Below are 21,043 nucleotides of genomic sequence, written 5' to 3' on the forward strand. Positions count from 1 at the left end.
CGCCTGCGTTAACTAATGTAATGCCTTCAATCCCAACTATAGTTGGATCCGAATGCATAATTTTAACAAATTTATCTAGTAGCATTTAGAAAAACAGACCTTAACAACAACCACCGATCCACTTTAGTTATAACAGAAGGTGGACTAAGTGCAGCATTCAGTCATGCAAATCAAGTCCGACAATGGCCATTCAATAGAAGACGACAATCATTCAACGAAAACATTGCTTAAATTGCGAAATAATGGCCATTCAATAGAAGACTACAATCATTCAACGAAAACATTGCTTAAATTGCGAAATAATGGCCATTCAATAGAAGACGACAACCATTCAACGAAAACATTGCTTAAATTGCGAAATATTTACAAATGTTCGCAAAGATTTCTTTGCCAATGACGATATATATATATAACACATACTATACACATAAATGACTGACCTAACTCACCACTCCTTCCTGCCACATAATTTACAACAAGAATCTTTTTTTCTTATTTTCATTCCTTTCTTCTCCCTCCTCCCCTTTTCACATACTTTCACAAATAGAATTACAAAATTAAACAGGCAAAGCAAGCAAAAAAATAAAATTTCAAGCGCATAACAGGTCTCTTCGACAAGACCAGATAACCAAGAGCCTTCGTGTTGGATACCAAAAGATGAACCCTATTATACCAACTAAGGTAGAGAGTTTTCAGAGCTCCGATATATTTCCTCCACGTGTGTGGCAGGCACATAGACTGCATCTTTTAATGAGCTGTGGGTACGGCCATAGAAAGCGTAAACCAGCACTCCTATTAACAGCCATATTGACACACGGGTCCAAGTGGCAGATCTGCGTGTTCACATAGGAAAACATAATATATGAGAAATAGGAATGAAATGTCTATTTTAATAAAATTAGCAGCACCCTGTAAAATTTACAGAAATCTCAATCATAAAAGGTCAGCAATACAATTGAGTGCTGTCATACAGGTTAGCATTTGTATAATGTGAGAGCTGAAAGCACAGGAAATAAGCTAGTTTCCAAAAAACAACCCTCCTCATTAATAAAAACAAACCGATTTTTTCATTTTTTAGATAATAGTTTAACTAGTTACATTATCAAAAACAAATAAGTAAATGAAGTGACCAACATTGTCAATCTTCTTACAGTGAGAATGTGTTAATTTCTAGGACAGTCACCAGATATTTACCTTTCTACCAAATAGAACCCTAACATTCTGATTATGAAGTAAACCACATAAAGGAAGTGAATAAATAAAATAAAATAAACGGGAAAAAAAATTAATGGCAGACAGGCGGAGCACTCACCCAAGATTAATCAGTAAGTAGACATTGATGAGAACGCAGGCAATGGGGAGGAGCGGAACGAACGGGCAAATGAAACCTGAACAGAGATCAATAGTTCACTTAGGACTTGGGCTTAATTGTTGCACCACTGTTTATCATATTACCATGCAAAATCAACTATAAATGGACAAATCATGGGCAACATGAATTAGTAGAAAGAGATGGGATGGACAAGCCCACATATAAACTCGGCCCCAAAAGAGAACATTAGATGGTTTGCATTGGTTCAGACCAATAATTTGAGCAACAATGCCAGAAACTCAACCGCACACAGAAAGTACATGAATGCACAAGATTTCACAATATTTGTTTGTGGGGCACACTTCTCAAAAATCCTATCCATCAATTTGTTTTTTGTGTCCGATTTTGTGTTTGTTTTGTGTGTTTCTAAACTTATTGCAATTTGAGTGTAAAAAGCTGGTGCACAGCCTCCTCATCGTGAAGATCGTAAGCGTGTGTTTAAATAAGAGAGCATACCTCCTGTGTGCCCAAAGCTGTGCCTTGCGTCATCTTGATCTATACAGGTGAGCACTACCAAACCAGATAAAATAAGAACAACACCAATTCCACATACACCAAACCGAAAATAGCTGGAAATCAAATCAATTAGTTAGTAAACAGTATATAATAACATTCATTAAAATGAGCTTTAGAAGAAAATAACTCTCTTGGGCTATAAATGCATGGCACTAAAACATGTTTTAATATTTAGTTGTCCAAAATAAAAATCATTACAAACATGTTTTCAAATTCAGTCAGAGGGAAGTGAAACCCTTAATAATGCAGGTCGCATTTTCTTTGTATTCGTAAACCAATGTTTAGTATGCTACCAAAGGCAAATATCTTTATATATATATACTGATAATCAGAAACTGTGAAAACCCACCTAGGGAGGAGGCCCACACTTGAAGCTGCAGATGTAAGGAGAAGCACTCCAACACATGTAAACATTATAGTCCAACCAGCAATTTTCCGCCTGTTATCATTTAGTATCGCTGCAACAATCGATATGAAAAATGAAAGTAACTAATTTAGTCCCCCATACAGTGATCCAGAAAACATACACGGAGAATCTATGTGAGGCTATACTCAGATTTTTAAAATGAGTACTTCACTCATATCAACATTCAAGAGGTCATCTAACATGAAAACTAGCAAACAATAAGTGACAGACCTACCAAAAAACACAAAGTGAAGAAAGAACTTACTGGCTGCTTGTTTCGGAATTAGAGGATATGCAATTGGTCTGTCCACCTTACCAAGTAAAAGTCGAGTGCTCTGTGTAGAGCTTCCAATATGATCTTTAGGTTTTTCCTCTTCAATATTGTCATTACTAGTACTATATCGCAGGGACACTGAATCTATGGACTCCTGGAGTGATGATGGAATTGGCACCTCATCCGGTGGGACATATCTAAGTATCAGTACAGAAATTGCTACCATTGTGAATGCAAGAAGTGTCCCTACACTGACCTGCGTGAACAGTCCCATCTAAATTTAGTAATCCATTGGATTTTAACAAACTGAAATGCTCCTTCATTCATTAAACTTTCATTTTGTTATTCACTAAACTTGGCATGTGTTTGAGAACGAAGAAAAATGAGTCAGAAGGTCCAATGCCCCACTCTTGTGTTGGGTCAACGTAGGTTCATTTTTCAAAAATAAGAGCCCTTGGCAGAGAGAGACAGAAAGAGCATCAAAACAGTACACCAAGATAAGGGCTATTCAGTTGGATTAATTGTTCCACTTCCGTCGCTGCTATACAATATCTCTATGTTACCTAGAACGTGGATTGTTCTGATACGAAAAACGGGAGCGGGAGCGGGAACGGGAACGTGGCACACCACAAGCTTTAAAATGTGGTACGATAGGAGTAGACTCCTTAATTTGACATCCAATATATTAGGGTATTTTTCTTCAAATTAATCGTTCAACTATGCAGTTTTATGAACATTATGACCAATTGTTTTATATTTTGTCAATCCAAAACTCCACTGCATCTAGATTTTAGTTCATTGTATTTTATTTTTCCCTATTAAGGAGAACTTTCAATGAAAAACATTGAAATATTTGTGGGATCGCTTTGAATCGCTAAATTTACTGTTTTGGAACAAAAGTATAACATATTTTGGAATGTTCGTTCCAAAATATAAATTGCTAGTGTTAACGTTTTATGGTAACACTGATCCACCTAACCTGAAGAATCTTTGGGAGTCTTGAAGAGCCACCCAATACAAATGGCCTGAAGGTTGGAACTCCGGTGTTATCTATTTGTTAGAACAAACACTGTGAAGATATTTCTCAGACATGGTTATAATAATACTAATGATAAAATTTTATTCACTGTGTTTGGTTTGAGTTTTCTGGATTAAGTTTTCTGAAAACTGAGTTTTTTGATTTTCGTGTTTTTTTGTTTTTAGTGAATATTTTTAAAATTTTAAATATTTTTTTTACTTTTTTAGATGCACCTTACTTAGATGTGTCTTAAAAGTAAAAAAATTGTGAAAAAATATTTTAAAAAATTAAGAAATACATAAAAATGTACTAAATTCTTATATTTTTTTTGTATTTTTGATATTTAGTGAATTTTTAAAAGATTTTTTTTATAATTTTTTTACTTTTTAGGTGTATTTATGTTAGGTGTGTCTAAAAAGTAAAAAATTTGCATAAAATATTAAAAAAATTCAGTAAAAACAAAAAAATACGGAAAATAAGAATGTAGAATTTTCTGAAAACTATTTTTAAAAAATGGGAACCAAGCAAAGTGATTATTATTTGTGGTTAGGTACATGGTAATCTATAAAGAATGGGTATTTCGATAAACATGCCGTACCTGTATCGAATACTAGTACTTTGCATGATACTTTTGCATACTTACTGATTACACGAAACACCTACACAAATTTTTTGTACTTAATTTTTGGTGTACCGCAAAAGTATCTATAGGGATGGGAAAATGCCCTGATCCGCCAGGTCCCTGAATCCCTCCGCCCTTAATGGGGCTTGGGGGTGGTTGAATAGGTTAGGGTCGGATTTAGGAAAACTTTTGAATAACTTGATTGGGTTCGGGTCGAGGGTGGGGGAGAGTATTTTTTTAACCGAAACCTTCCTGACCCGCAAATATAATAACAAATAAATAATAATATTACATATATATGTAATACGTGCATAATATATTGTTGAATTTTTATAGAATATATCTAATATCTATTGAGTTTTTATTATGTTATATATATAATATAATTTTAATATATGTACAATATATAATATATTTTTTTGATTAGAATTAATTATTAAATTTTAATATTATTGTTAAATTTTTTATTGTGTTGCGGATCGGGTAGGGTCGGGGGGTGGGGCTTATATCTGCGGGTTTGGGTGGGGGTGGGGGAGAGTTACATGAGAGTCGGGTCAAGGGTGGGGGCAAGAGGCAGAAATGAGGGTGGGGGTGGGGGTGGGGGTGGGGGTGGGGGTGCGGCCCTCTCGACCCATACGAACCTAGGGTTAACCTAGTATATACCCAAGTTGTACCTCAACCAAAATAACATTTTATTCTATATAGAGGTGCAGTTAGTTTTAACAGACTTTTGTTATGCTTAACATAATTTTAAAATTAAACTTAAGTTTGTAAGTTATTTAATATAATGACATCTATTTTTTCTTTATTTAGATTTTAACCAACTGAACCATTTAACTAATCTTTGCATTACTCCAAATGAAAAATAAATATTTTTTTTACGAACATGCCAAACTGTACACCAACTGTACTTTTTTAAAGATTTTACCGTATCATCGTACTTGTACAATACCCGTACCGTACCCATACCCGTACATGTGCTACATAGTTGCGACTAACAAAGGGCTCAGTTTCTAGAATGGAAGGCCCATTGAACTTATTTCAAATAGACATGACAAAGGTAATCAACTTTAGAAGCAAGCTAGTACAAGATCATACTGATCCATAATTAAAACATACCATTCCTGCCAACTGTTCTACGTCCATAATGAATGCCAAGATTGCTGCAACTACACCAGTAATTACTGTGCTCTTGATAGGAACTTGGGTTCGTTTATTAACATCTGAAAAAATTGAGGGCAGCAATCCATCTCTTGACATTGCCATCAGTATCCGTGGCTGTGGAATAAAGAGAGATTAGTGATTTCCGTATATCAGTAGGTACAAAGGAAGATCCCATATTGAAGTAAGTGTAACAAATTGAAAAAAAAAAAAAAAAAATAGCCAACACAAATTCACTTCCATCCATTAGGCTGGTAAAAGCAAATTGAATTATCTACCCCTACCAGAGCCCCATACTAAAATGGGCGTACATTAGGATGCTAAAAGCAAATTAAATTTTCATCTAACAAAAAAAAGATTGTGGCACTTCATAAAGGTCAGTTACTTAGAAAGACTATTTTGCATTCATTTCTTTCAATCTCAATTAACCATCGTGTCTTTCTTCTCCCACCCCTTCCTCCCAATGCTCTTTGTAGGGCCTGGCATTTGGCATATAAGAAAACAATTAAGCTGAATGCACTAACTAGTACAAAACCAAGGTGGTAAAATGACCACTACTAGAAGGAATTCCATGGCCACACGTCCCAGTCCTACCTCTTTGAAGGAAATAACCATTAGAAAAAACCAAATGACATCAGGACATAATGTGCAAATTGAGGATTCTGTTCATCAATGGCCAGTTGAGAGAGAGAGAGAGAGAGAGAGAGAGAGAGAGAGAGAGTTTGGATCATAGTGAAAAGGTGAGGCAAATGTTAATGAAAGGAAAATGTTAATGAAATATAAGCTAAATTTGAACGGAAAAAAAGAAGTGAAAAGTGAGGCAAATGTTAATGAAATATAAGCTAAATTTTTTCTCCATTTTCTTTGCCCTTTTTAAATCCCTATCTGAATCTATGATCAAAACACAACATAAAGAGTTCAACATAATAATTGGACATGCAGCCTTGCTAAATGCTAACTGATCCAGCATGCCAGCTAGAACATAGTTTAGTTTCCCTTCTTGGCTATTTCCTTTCCTAGAGACACTTCACCTAAGCAAAATCAAACCAATAGAGAGCAACACCAATAGGGTCAGAACAGACAAAAATACCCATGGATGTTATAAATGCATTACCTAACAGATTTTTGTACAAAAGCACCAAAACACTAACCAGTATGGATTGATTCTTACCCTAAAGTTGTACCATTACTAGTTTAAAGGATAATTGCCATTGAGATAGGAAATGTAGCATTCTTGGACCCAATGATATCATGGACAAATTTCTTAATGTACGAAACAATCACATAATTCAGATCAGTAATGACAGCAGTCCACATATTAACCAAACAGAAATAGGGATGCCGAGTAAAATTTAATGATTCCACTATTAAGTTAACACTAACCATCCCAGTTATTTACCTGAGGCAACATTGAACCCATTAATGTCGAGCAGAGAGCAGTAGTAGCTCCAGCAGTTATAATATACCTGCAATCGAAAGCGAGGGCAAATGGAAAAAGGAATTAGTTTTGATGCCATAAAGGATATGGAAAAAACCACATGTAAAAAAAATTTGATACAAAATGTGTGCTTACGCTGCCCATTGCATCCCATGGCTAGCAAATGCAGAAGAAATGGGAGTATCAGGATCCATTGCATAATAGGGTACTAGACCAACAATGACCACGGAAACCAGCATATACAACATACAACATATAGATAGTGCAGCTGCTATACCCAAGGGCAAATCTCGTTGAGGATTCTTCACCTGTCAAGATAAGAAAAAAATGATTGCAAAGTTTTATATTCCATCAAGTCGAAACAATCTGTATAAATACAAACTTGTAGCTTGGATATTGATTTACTAGAAGACCTAAGCACACTAACGTGTGCAATTGAATTACTCCTGGAGATTGTAGGAGAGAGTGGAGAGAGTGAGGGGAACTGAACATAGCAGTTTTTGTTGGTTACTTTTGCATTTTAAAATTTAAAATATTTAGAGAAAATCTAGTATTATTGGGGTTATTATCGGAAATCAAAATTATGTGACATATTTCACACCAACTGAGTTGTGTGCTTTATACAATAGAATAGATACCTCCTCTGCAGTACTGGCCACTGAATCAAAACCAATGTATGCAAAGAAGACTGTTGCAGCCCCAGCAAGCATCCCATCGACCCCAAAAGGGAAATACCTATCATTTAAATGAAAAAGATGAAATAAACTGCTTTTAAAAAATATCAAAATTTAAAATTGATATACAAGTAACACCCATTACCCAACAGGAAGTTCGTAGCCAACCCATCCACTCTTGAAACCCAAATATCCACCCGCTATAATGACAAAGAGCATGGCACAAACATTTGCTGTTGTGACAATGGATTGCACGAGAGTACTCTGAAAGAATTATATGTTCCAGTAGACGAGATAAGAAAATAATAGTTTGACACACACACCTCGCATTCAAAAAGAAAAGAAGCAGGTTACAACGTTACCTCCTTGATTCCAACACACAAGAGTCCAGTTACAACAATAACTAGAAGTGCTGCACATGGGTCAACCACAATATCAAGCCCAGGAAGATGCTGACGAGCTAGAAAAAAAGGTAGACTATCTGCCCCTCCAAAAAGCAAGGCCTGAAGAAAAGAAAAAGAAAATAGACAATATGCCCACTATTGAAGCATAGAAATGTACAATATTCTTTGCATCACATCACAATCAAACACACATTATAGTTGCGTGCATGTGTGTGTGTGTGCGTGTGTGTGTGTGTGTGTGTGAGAGAGAGAGAGAGAGAGAGAGTTTATTAAACATGGTTCTTTAATCCACTATAACTATTAAATACTCTTCTTGTGCATCTATCTTAATTGGACAAAAACATAGCCAAGAGGCACAAATAATAAGTCAAATAGGTGATACAAAATTACAATTTTGTCTCGCCACGATACCTTTCTTCATGTAGCAGATAAGTAGAACCAGAAATCAAACAACATCAATCCACTGTTAAATACAAACAAACTAGAGCGTAGAGGGAGTTCACTTAAAAGGTTTTTCCAGGTTTGACAACCACCAAGTACGAATGAAGACTAAAATGCTTCCAACATTCTAGGATTCACCAAAGACACTTCTGCCATCTGAAGAAGAACCTTCATTTGATAGCTCCTCTTATCTAATTGTCAATTATAAAGGCTCAACAACAAAAGCAACTCCTCATTCAGCATATAAACCCTATTAAATTTCCAAATTAGTCAAACATATCCAGAAGTACAAGAGTACGTCAAAAACATAAATCACACTTTTCCTTGTCTGGTTTCAAGCAATTAGTGATTATAAGTTTCATGTGTATATGACTACCTACAACTTGTTTAGCACCTGATCAAAATTGCTTGGATGCTCATTGTTCCTTTAGTGGAATGGATAAAAAGGAATTGCAACAAAGAAATGCAAAGACAATCAACATGGACAACTTTTTCCACGAAATAGAAAATGTAAGTCATAAAATCCATCAGACGAGCAGAACTAAAAAATAGAGAGCTTAAACTTCAGAGATAATGCACCATACCAGATTTGGTGATATGCCACGAGCAACTGCCGAACCGCCAATTGTATATTCCAATATCAGAGCCCAACCAATTAACCAAGCAACACTGCAAATAAAGAAAATCCTAAATCACTAACTGAAAGAATATCTATAGCCTCAAGAGTCAAGAGAAAACACCAAATTGGTTTTAGTTATCTCCTTATTCTCAAACCTCAAAAACACAATCTTGAACCACAATGTCTGGAAGATTAAAATACATATACGTTTAAATTTTAATTTGCACAATTCAAAAAAATACAAAGCATAACCTAAGGTAATGTCTACAACCAGGAAAAGAGACAGCTCTGTATGAACTCAAGAACTACATGAATATGGAAAGATGTTTTGAATGATATCAGAGGCAATAACAACTTACCCTTCTCCAACACATATGTATGAATAATGATAGGCACTTCCAGCTGATGGGCAACGACTGGCAAGCTCCGCATAGCAGAAGGCTGAGAGAGCAGCTGCAATCCCAGCTATCAGGAATGAAAAGGTCAGGGCTGGCCCAGAGTGCTCCCTTGCAACCGTGCCAACAAGAATATAAACCCCAGCACCAATTGTTGAGCCAACTCCTAATCAGAGGGTAAAGATATTTAAAACCATAGGCCCACAACAAGTCAAAGCTAAAAATTTGTAATTGAAATAGGGGAAAGTAGTGTAATTCAATGCATAAAAAGTGGGGCATACATTCAGTTATAACCCATGTATCTAAAATGTAAATGTCAAAAGTCAAAACTAAAAAATTATTTTTCAAAAAATGACAATCTAAAAAGCTGTAAGTACTGCCAGCATGATTGAGAAAACATAAAAAAACACAAACTTCAAAATCTAACAAAACAGATACTATTTTAATGTTTTGCGGGTTTTCAGCATGCTATGATGCAAACTGGCATTGAAGTATATGAACACCCACAAGTCTAACAATTTTCAGCCAGATAGAAGAAAGGTAAATCATATAAGAGGAAATTGAAACACATGAAACAGAATTTTGGTGTTTTCAGAAACAAAAACAATGAAATTTTGGTGTTTTCAGAAACAAAAACAATGAAAAGATACAAACAGCCCTCCTCCTAATTTTTGTGCAAAACAGACTTTAAAATTTTGAAAACAACTTTGATTTTTGCTAAAAAGCATGTATTTTTCAGAAAATTTCCAAACATCAAAACCCGTCAAAGGAAAAAAGGAAAGAACCAAATCCAGGAACAGAAACATCCACAAATCTGAACAAAACCCAGATCAGAAACAGGAGAGAACAAAAAAAAAAAAAAAAAGGGAAAAGATTGTGAATCTACCAATGGCAATCAGGTGAAAAACAGACAACTCCTTGGCCAATTGATGATGACCAGACCCAGAAGACTTGGCATGGATAGAATCAACCTGTTTCCTCCTAATCAAACCTTTAAACCCACAAGTCCATGGACAAGCACCGCCATCATTTTGTGAATCACAACGAAAACCCATCAAACAAAACACCCAATTCTCAAAGAATTCTCTTGTTCTACGCAATAAAGATAAAGAATTTTAGCTTTAGCTTTTTGGGTCTCTGGCAAAATCTAAGAGAGCAAAGAAAAGACAGGACCAGAACAAGAGAGAGAAGAGAAAGAAATTGAGCTGCCCGCGTCCCTAAGTTCTTGGGAGATCCCTGCAGTGTGATTTGGGGGAAGCGGGCAGAGAAGAATCAGGAGAGAATCGGTGAAAATGGGTGGGGGATATAGGTGATGAATGATGATGATGACGACGACGATGATGATGAAAAAGAGCTTTGAATTATTGATGGCTTCGTTTGGTACCTCTCAAAATATAATTTTACCTATTGATTTGAGTATGTTGTATAATTCTATATTTATTTTTTAAAATTTAATTTAAAAAATATAATTATTGCTTTGCAAAATTTATAATCAAATATATAATTTAAAATTTTTTTCAAAATTTAATTTAAATTAATATTTTAATTTTTTAAATATTTAAATATTTTGTTAAGATTTTAATTTTTCAAAATTTTAAATATTTTAATATTTAAATATGTTACGATTTTTTTAATTTTTAAAATTTTTGATTATTTTTAAATATTTTAATTTCAAAATATTACGATTTTAATTTTTTAAATTTTAAAATATTTTATAAAAATAAATTCAAACTCTATTTTATAAAAATATTTTTAAATATTTTAATTTTTTTGTTATGTTAGTTACGATATGAGTGTAGAGTTGTAAAAGTAATATGGAGTTTTGAATTATGTATTTGATTATGAGTTTTAAAAATAATTTTTTAATTGAGTTTTGTTTTATGTGTTTGGTTACGATTTGAGTGTAGAGTTATTTTTAAATTTAAAATATTAACATTTAAAATTATTTTAAATTTTTGAATATTTAAATTATTTAAATTTTTACAATTTAAATTTTTTAAATATTTATTTTAATTTTTTACTTATTAAATTTTTTAGATTATTTAAATTATTTAAATTTTTATTATTTAAATTTTTTGAAAATTTATTTTGAAAAAAAATTATTTCCTTTGTAGTATTTTCAATTAAGAAATTGATTAATGTTATTTTTTGTTAATAATAATTTTTTTTAATCGAATTTTAAAAAGAGTTTGGTTATGAGTATTGATCAAAATTTTCAATAGTGTGAAAGTAATGTGTTTTGTTATGAGTTATAATAATTTGAATTAAGTTTTGAAAACTCTTTCCAAAACTCATAACCAAACAAATTTTCTTATTTCACATGTCCAATCAAGCTTTCAAAACTCAATTACACACTCAATTCAATACTATATTCAAAAATCATAACCAAATAAATTTTCTACACTCAAATTATAATTTCACAACTCACAAACTCAAAATACAACTTATACTCTCAAATCATATTTAGAAAATTCTACCAAAACCCTACCAAACGCAACCAATGTTTTTTTTATCTTCTTTCCTTCACAGACAGAGTCTCTTTTCTGATTGGCCTCCGGCGTCGGCTTTGGCTTGGCCTGGACTGCCACTCAGTCACATGCCAGTTGGATGCTGACCAAAAATAATCAATGATTAATATTGAAAAAATCTACCAAAAAAACAAAATAGAATAATGTTAGGGAGGATTTTACAGTTTGGGAGGCTGCTGCATGTTATGCGTGTGTAATTAATGGAACTTTTTTTTGATATTATTTTGATGATTTAAATTATTTAATTTTTAAATGATATTGAATAAAATATACACGTGAAAATTTAAGTTAATCGGATCTTGATATTCTTTTCATCAAGACATGTTTTTATTCATATTTATACTTAAATTAATTTATTATTCAATTTTTTACATACAAATATGTCTAGATGAAAAGGATACCAATCTCCAATTAGTTTGAATTTTTACAGGTATATTGTACTCAATATCTTCTAAAAATGAGTGGTTCGAATCGTCAGAATGAAGGCTAAAAAAAAGTTCCATTAACCGCGCAACGTTGCCTGCTGCGCAGGGTGGGCAGCAACTTCCTCAATCCCAAATTTTATTATACATATACACTTTTAGTTGCATTATTTTTTTTTAACTTATGGCTAAATTTCTTCTTTAATTATGGCTAAATTTTAATATTTTGATTATGACTTTTATGTGTTTAGTTATAACCTTTTTTTATTTTTTTTAATTATGACTAAGAAAATATAAAATTATGTCATTTTTTTCTATAATTATAAGAAGCAAATGACACACATTCCTCAAAGTTAAACTCACTTTTTACATTCAATGATCTAATATTTTATTACAATATCTAAGTCAACTTTTTATTTATTTGAGAAGTGACTATTTGTGCAAAAAGTAGATAGAAGAATTAGTAGTGACTTTTTAGCTATTTTAAATGTTTGCCAAAGAAATCTTAATATTAATTAATCATATCTTTTACACATCAAATATAGAATATGAGTTTAAAAAGTAGGTTTGTATATTATTAAAAATGAGGGCAAATGCTGACAAATGCCCTTTATGCATTGTTTGATTTAGGAAGTGTGTATAAAATGTCTTAAAAATATGTAAAAATGTTAAAAATTGTATTGATTTAGTGAAAAATATCTTGTGTTCTTTAAATTTTTTTTGTCTTTTTAGCTGTATCCTAAGAGCATTTGTTAATAAGACCCAAAATACAAAGGAGAAGAGAGTGAAAAAAAACTTTTACGCTAGGTTTGGCATCCCCTCAAAATGTCAAAAAGTCAAAAAGTCACTATTTTATTTAAGTCACATCACCTCTTTATCACATCACTTCAAATCCAACCAATATTATATAAAAAGTCAAAAAGTACACTTATTTAAAACATCACAAACAACCATAGTCAGCCATAAGTCTAATTTCAAAATATTTTGAGCAATAGCCTTAAGGTCTTTTTTAAGGCTAGAAGAATAAAACAATTTGAAAAAATCATATTATTTTTACATGTATGTCTATTTGTGCATGTCATATATACATTCAAGTGTTATCTATCTGTTTATTTGTTTGCGTGTCATTCTATATTTGTATATATGTTACTTATTTATCCACTTAATTTTTTATCTGTCCATTTCACCGTCACCATTAGTCACCGTCACCAATCACCGGCGGTGACCTTTCTGACTATTTTTGCGGTGATTGTTTAGTGGCCTTGCAATAATCTAACAACAATGGTAGAATGAAAAAAAAAAAACAAAAACAAAAACAAAACAATAAGTTATTTTTCACCCAAACAATTATATTAATTGTATCATTATCTCTATTAAGCAATCCTTAAACCAAATGTCATATCCCCATAGAAATAGACTTACCACCAGTTATTCCAACTTTTATACTATAATAACGTAGCAATAATTTAAAAATGTAAATCGCATTGATAAAATTTTATTTAAAAGAGGAAATAACAAATCAGTGGTATTTCTAAAAAATAATTATAGATTTATGGTAAATTTTACAAATTTTAATGATTAAATTCATATACTTTTTCATAAATCTATAATTATTTTTTAAAAGTATCAGTGTTTTTGTTATTTCTCGTTTTTTTAAATAATGGGATTAAAGTTGTCATAACATTTTGAAATAAAATTATGTATGGTTTTTTTTTTATTTATTTTTTTATGATATTACTCTCAATAGTGTTAAGGGAAGACTTAAAAATTGGGTTTAGGAATGTGTTTTCTTGAATAAGAATTTAATAATCACACTTTTTGGTAACAAAGAGATAAGTCACATGCTTAATTATACCATTCAAATGTTCAACATGTGTGAATCCTGTAAATTGCATTCTGGAAAGCAAAGGACAAGACGGCATTTTGTACCTTTCTATTTTAGCATGGAGAGAGCGTGTTTGGGTTGGTAAATTTATTTTTAAACCGATTTAGATTATTTATTTTTTGAAATTTATCCGATAGAATATTTATATAAAAAAAATAAGATTATTGAATATCGTTAGTTATATGTTTGAATTATATTTATTTTTTTAAAAAAATGTACGACAAATATAATTTTAACAATAGACATTCATTTTTTATAATATAAGTTTGATTCATACATATAATTACTGATAATAGATCATTTTAATTTTTACGTCAACATGTTACTTAATAAATCTTAAAAAATTAACGATTTTAATTACTAAAATCGATTCCAAAATAAACTTAAGTCTAAAGGTTCCCTCAAATTAAAATGACCAATATAAGAAAAACTCAACCCTATTAATAAATATATTAAGTAGACATAATATTAAATAAATTTCACATTAAATGATGAATCCCATATGTTTTTCATTTTAATTAACATGTTTATTGGTACACTAATATTTCGAACATTACTATTAACGTGATTGAATAGAATTTTCCACTAATAGCCTTTTTCATCCTTTCAAGGAAAAAAAAAAATTACCTCAATTCTCAAATATGCTTCTTTTGGCTTGTTAGAATTCTCCTCCCTAGTGGCATGTTCAAAAAGCAAAAACAGATAAAAAAAAAAATTCTCCCTGTGGAGTTTTAACCGTCGCGTCATTAATTGTGTTCCCAAATGAAGGGCCCACAATTTTATTTGCCAACCTTATATGGTAAAACTATTAAAGTCATGTTTAGTAATTATTTTGTTTTTAATTTTTAATTTATATTTATAAAAATTTTAAAAATTATTATGAAAATTTATTTGATAATTTTTTTAATTTATAAATAATTGTTTTAGTTTATAAATTTAAAAAAAAACGTAAACTCAAAAAATAAGTATATATTGATTTTTAAATAGAAATTTAAAATTTTGATTAATTATTTTTTTTTAAATAATTATTTTTTTCAATTATAATGTGTATGATCCCATTGTCATAAATAATAAAAAATAAATATAAATATTTTAGGCCTGAATAAACATATTTTTTAGTTTATGTTTTTAAAAATTTTCAAACATTTTGTTCAAATTAAACGTGTTTGTAATTTATATTTTTCTAAAAATAAACAAAAACTAATTTATAAAATTTTTATAAATATAAACAAAAAAAAGTAAATGTTACCGAACGCTATCTAAATGTTTTGAATAATATTTTAAATCAATTATCAATTGACATATTTTATGTTGTCTCGCAAAAGACGAATGGTGCTAACTAAATTAATAACTTTCAAATTAAAGTAAAATAGGTTAAATGAGGGGCGTTTGATAATATGATTAAATATTTAAAATTGAATTGATGAAGTAATAATTAACTAAATTCATTTGATAATCATAATTAATATTACTTAAAAATTTAAGTATCTTTAAAATTGTATGTTTCTCAAGAAAATTTTAAGTCATATAAAATTTACTTAATTCTGACTAAATTTATAAATATTAAACATGAATATCAATATATACTATTATAAACTCATTACCACGACCACTACAACCACCATACTACCGCGCATCGCCACCATTACCACCAATACAATCACCGCCATCATGTCACTACTATTACCACTATCACCACCATCATTACTGCTATCACTACCACCGCCACTACCATTACCGCTACCATCGCCACTGCACCATCATGCCATCGCCCCTATCCCCACTACTACCATCACCTTCATCACCATTGTCATTATTATCATGAAGATCACCATCATTTTACAACTATTATCATCGCTGCCACTATCACCACACCACCGCCACTATTTCCACTACCACTACAACCACCACCATGATGCCACTCCACCACCACATCACAATATAAAAATTAAAACATACAATTTTAAAATAATAAATTTTAAATTTTATCTTATACATATCAAACAATTTATTTTTAATTCAACACTTAAATTTTTATCAACTTAAAAAATTCAGCATTCAATGTTTAATACTTTAATTTTCAGTCTTTAGTTTTTAATTTTCAACTTTATCAAACACCACCTGCGTTAATAAGATAAAATGTCACATTTAAACTATAATCATTTCATTTTTTCTCTCACAAAATTTTTTTAAAAAAATTGATCAGATGAACTTTTTAGTTCCAAACTCTAAAAAATCAACTAAAAAAGTTTTTGCCAATCGGCAATTTGCTCTAGATCAATGATTGTCGGATTTGTAATATTTTGGAGTTATTTGTTGCAATTTATAAATTGTTTATAGTTTATTTTACTTTACAAACCTATGCCTGAATATTTAGTGCAATTTTTGTTTACTATGAGTAAAAAATAACTTAATAAATTAATTATTGAGAAATAGACAAAATATATTTTTAACTTTAACTTTTTTTTATATATATATATATATCTAATAAAAGATGAACCAAACAAAAGCTTATCTCTCTCACCATAATCACTCATGCTACCCCTAAGGCTCCGTTTGTTTTGGGGTGTAATGGATGGGAGGGGATTAGGATAGTAGTAGGGGTGTGCATAATACCGCCGAAACCGCTGAAACCGCCAAAACCGCACCGAACCGCACCGCCAAGGCAAATTCGTTATTATTTGTCAATCGAACCGTCGGTTTTTGGTAAGAAAAACGGCAAATTCTAGTGACACTTTTATCAATCCGCCGGTTTCTATTTTTCTTCCAAATCGCACCGACCCGCTCCGTATTAAATCATGTTTTATAGGATTCTAAAAATTCTTTTTTACTTAAGTTTGCTTGTTGTTCTATACCTTAGAATATAGTATTACATTACTACTCGAGGGAAATTTTATGTATTGTATTTGATCATTGTAGCTTCCACAGATGCTTGTAATGAACTGATGGTATAGTCGTTGATATTATCATGTTGTTGCTACACTTGCTGCATCAGAAGAAAGCTTCACAAGATGCTTAACATTACGATATCTCTCGTCTTTTTTTTACTCTTTGATTTAAGTTTTGTAATTTGAATTATATTTTTTATAAACCGCCAAGGCAAATCTGCCATTATTTGCCAACCGAACCGCCGGTTTTCGATAAGAAAAATGGCAAATTCTAGTGACACTTTTATCAATCCGCCACCCGCCATACGGTTTCTATTTTTCTCTCAAACCGCACCGACCCGCACCGCGCACACCCCTAGATAGTAGTAGGGTTATTTAGTGTTGTGTTTGTTTATAGAGTTGGGGAAGGGATTAGGATAGAGTAAGGGATTAAGATGGAGGTTGGAAGGGAGATTAGGATGGAGGAGGCAGAGGTGGTATTAGAAAAATAATGAGGGGATTAGAAATTTTTTTATTTTTTATATATTGGGATTTTTTTTTTAAACATTAATGTTTAATTTTTTATATTTTTTAATTTATTTTATTATTTTATATAAAAATAATTTAACAATTCCTACACTAACAACTATTATCAAAACAAACACAATTTTACTTAATTCCCTCACTATCAATTCTCTCATTATAAATCCTCTCAATTCTACTTTTAAAAACAAACGAACCTAAATCTCCACGTTATTCTATATTTGTTTCACCATAAAAGAGGAACCAAACATATGCTTATCTCTCACCATAATCACTCATGTTACTCCTAAATCTCCATCTTATTCTATATTTGTTTCACTAGTAATATTTTGTTACTCGAAACAAATGGATTTGAACGACTCTAATATTTAAAATGATGTCGTTTTGAATTTTTTTTTTTTTTTAATTCTTTTTCTTTCCGCCTCCCGTTTCTCTCTCAAACAAGAAAGAGAAGAGAAAGAAATTGAGCTGCCCGCGTCCCTAAGATTCTGGGAGATTCCTACAGTGTGATTTGGGGGAAGCGGGCGGCGAAGAATCAGGAGAGAATCGGTGAAAATGCGTGGGGGATATAGGTGATGAATGATGATGAAAAAGAGCATTGAATTATTGATGATTTTTTATTTCTTTCCTTCACAGACAGAGTCTCTTTTCTGATTGGCTTCCTCCATCGGCTTGGCCTGGACCTGCCACTCAGTCACATGCCAGTTGGATGCTGCCCAAAATTATATTAATGATTAATATTGAAAAAATCTACCAAAAAACAAAATAGAATAATGTCAGGGAGATTTTTATAGTTTGGGAGGCTGCTGCCTATTATACGTAGGCAGAGATTGTTGCCTAGTTAATGATTTTTTTTTTTTTTAAATCTTATTTTGATAGTTTAAATTGTTTAATTTTTAAAAAATATTGAATAAAATATGCACGTAAAAATTTAAGTAAATCAAATTTCGATATTCCTTTTATCAAAACATGTTAGTATTTATATTTATACTTAAAATTAAATTTACTATTCAATTTTTTAAATACAAATATATCTGGATGAAATGGATACCGATCTCCAATTAGCTTGAATTTTTATAGATATATTGTACTCAATGTCTTCTAAAAAATGAGTGGTTTGGTTCGTCGGAATGAAGGCTAAAAAAAGCTCTATTAACCGCGTAACAATGGCTGTGTGCAACAACTTTCTCGATCTCAAAATTTTATTATACACATTTCGTATTATATGCACTTTTAGTTACGTTATTTTTTTCTTTAGTTATGGCTAAATTTCTTCTTTAATTATGACATTATTTTGATATTTTGATTATGACTTTTTTGTGTTTAGTTATAACTTTTTTTTTTTTTTTTTTAATTATGACTAAGAAAGTATGAAATTATGTCATTTTCTTCTATAGTTATAAGGTGCAAATGATACACATTCCTCAAAGTTAAACTCACTTTTTACATTCAATGATCTAATATTTTATTAAAATATCTAAGTCAACTTTTTATTTATTTATTTATTTGAGAAGCGACTATTTGTGCGAAAAGGTAGATAGAAGAATTAATAGTGACTTTTTAGCTATTTTAAATGTTTGCCAAAGAAATCCTAATATCAATCAATTATATCTTTTACACATCAAATGTAGAAAACGAGTTTAAAAAATAAGTTTGTATATAATTAAAAATGATGGCAAATGCTAACAAATGCCCTCTAGGCATTGTTTGATTTAGGAAGTGTGTATAAAATGTCTTAAAAATATGTAAAAATGCTAAAAACTGTATTGATTTAGTGAAAAATATCTTGTGTTCTTTAAATTTTTTTGTCATTTACCTGTACCTAAGAGCACTTGTTAATAACACCCAAAATACATAAGGGAAGAGAGTGAAAAAAACTTTTAGCATAGTCGGCCATAAGTCTAATTTCAAAATATTTTGAGCAATAGCCTTATGGTCTTTTTAAAGGCTAGAAGAATAAAACAATTTGAAAAAATCAAATTATTTTTATGTGTATGTCTATTTGTGCATGTCATGTATACGTTCAAGTGTTATCTATCTGTTTATTTGTTTGCGTGTCATTCTATATTTGTATATATGTTACTTATTCATCTACTTATTTTTTTTATTTGTCCATACCACCGTCACCATTAGTCACCGTTACCAATCACCGACGGCGACTTTTTTGACTATTTTTGCAGTGATTGTTTTTGGCCCGGTAGTGGTCTGGCAATAATCTAAAAGCAACGGTAGAATGAAAAAAAAAATCAAAACAATAAGTTATTTTTGTCCCAAACAACTTTATTAATTATGCCATTATCTCTATTAAAAATCAATTCTTAAACCAAACGTCATATCCCTATAGAAATAGACTTACCACCAGTTATTCCGACTTTTATACTATAATAACGTAACAATAATTTAAAAATATAAATTGCATTAATAAAATTTTATTTAAAAGAGGAAATAACAAATCAGTGGTATTTCTAAAAAATAATTATAGATTTATGATAAATTTTACAAATTTTAATGATTAAATTCATATGCTTTTTCATAAATCTATAATTATTTTTTAAAAGTATCAGTGTTTTTGTTATTTCTCCTTTTTTTAAATAATGGGATTGAAGTTGTCATAACATTTTGAAATAAAATTATGTATAGTTTTTTTTTTTAATTTTAATTTTTTTATGATATTACTCTCAATAGTGTTAAGGGAAGACTTAAAAATTGGATTTAGGAATGTGTTTTCTTGAATAAGTGTGGGGACATAATTTTTAAATGACAACATGTGGCCGAGGTAACGCCGAAATGTTAGCCGAGGTGTCACGTGTCCTGGTCATGATGCTGAGATGATCTCGACTAGGCCGAGGTTATCTGCGAGAATATTGGAATCCGGGATAAGCAAATAAGGGACAAGAGTCCTAGAATGGGAGAAGACTTCAGTTTGGGTAAAGATAGGACTCTTAGAGAGTTTATCCTAATCCTACTGGGAGTCCAAGATTAGCAGTAATCCTAAGTCCATTGGAGCTAGGCTTCTATTGGGACTAGGATTATGTTGGCTATAAAAGAGAAGCACTCCCATGAGTCTAAGGTATGTTTTTTATGCTCTGTCTAGTGAGTTAAGCACTATTGGTTATCTTTGAGAGATATTTTACTGACTTGATCGTCAGAGTGCCCTCCGGGTGGACGAACCACCGCAGGATTCTTATCTTTCTGTGACAGGTTGTTCGGGCTTAATCTATTCTGCCGGTGTTCTATAGCTGAATACTAGTTTGGCAGTGTGGTCGAAAATTGACACACACAATTTGGCGCCGTCTGTGGAAAAGAAAGGAGAATAGATGGTCAACGACGGACAGAAAGAGAAGGTTGGGGACGACACCCCCACTGAGAGTGAGAAACATATTGACCTTGACGTCAAAGAAGACAACTGCAACGAAGAGACTCGTGATAAAAATCACGGAGGAAAGGACGTCGGCCAG

General features: G+C 31.4%; 1 protein-coding gene across 1 annotated transcript; it reads right to left on the bottom strand.

Annotated features, from left to right (window-relative positions):
* Window positions 1-330: 330 nt before the first annotated feature.
* LOC114302028 (cationic amino acid transporter 2, vacuolar) lies at window positions 331-10,767 on the bottom strand. The gene is made up of 14 exons (XM_028246988.2): window positions 10,227-10,767; window positions 9,305-9,506; window positions 8,911-8,995; window positions 7,844-7,984; window positions 7,627-7,745; window positions 7,446-7,542; window positions 6,943-7,115; window positions 6,769-6,835; window positions 5,328-5,486; window positions 2,560-2,824; window positions 2,238-2,346; window positions 1,829-1,941; window positions 1,313-1,388; window positions 331-833 (listed from the first exon to the last, which is right to left on the bottom strand). Exons 1-14 carry the CDS (start codon window positions 10,393-10,395, stop codon window positions 677-679), a joined length of 1,932 nt encoding a protein of 643 aa, XP_028102789.1. The 5' UTR covers window positions 10,396-10,767; the 3' UTR covers window positions 331-676.
* Window positions 10,768-21,043: the final 10,276 nt, after the last annotated feature.

The sequence above is a fragment of the Camellia sinensis genome, chromosome 12 (assembly GCF_055761805.1).
Source record: "Camellia sinensis isolate YWXY chromosome 12, ASM5576180v1, whole genome shotgun sequence".
In the NCBI taxonomy this organism is placed as follows: domain Eukaryota; kingdom Viridiplantae; phylum Streptophyta; class Magnoliopsida; order Ericales; family Theaceae; genus Camellia; species Camellia sinensis.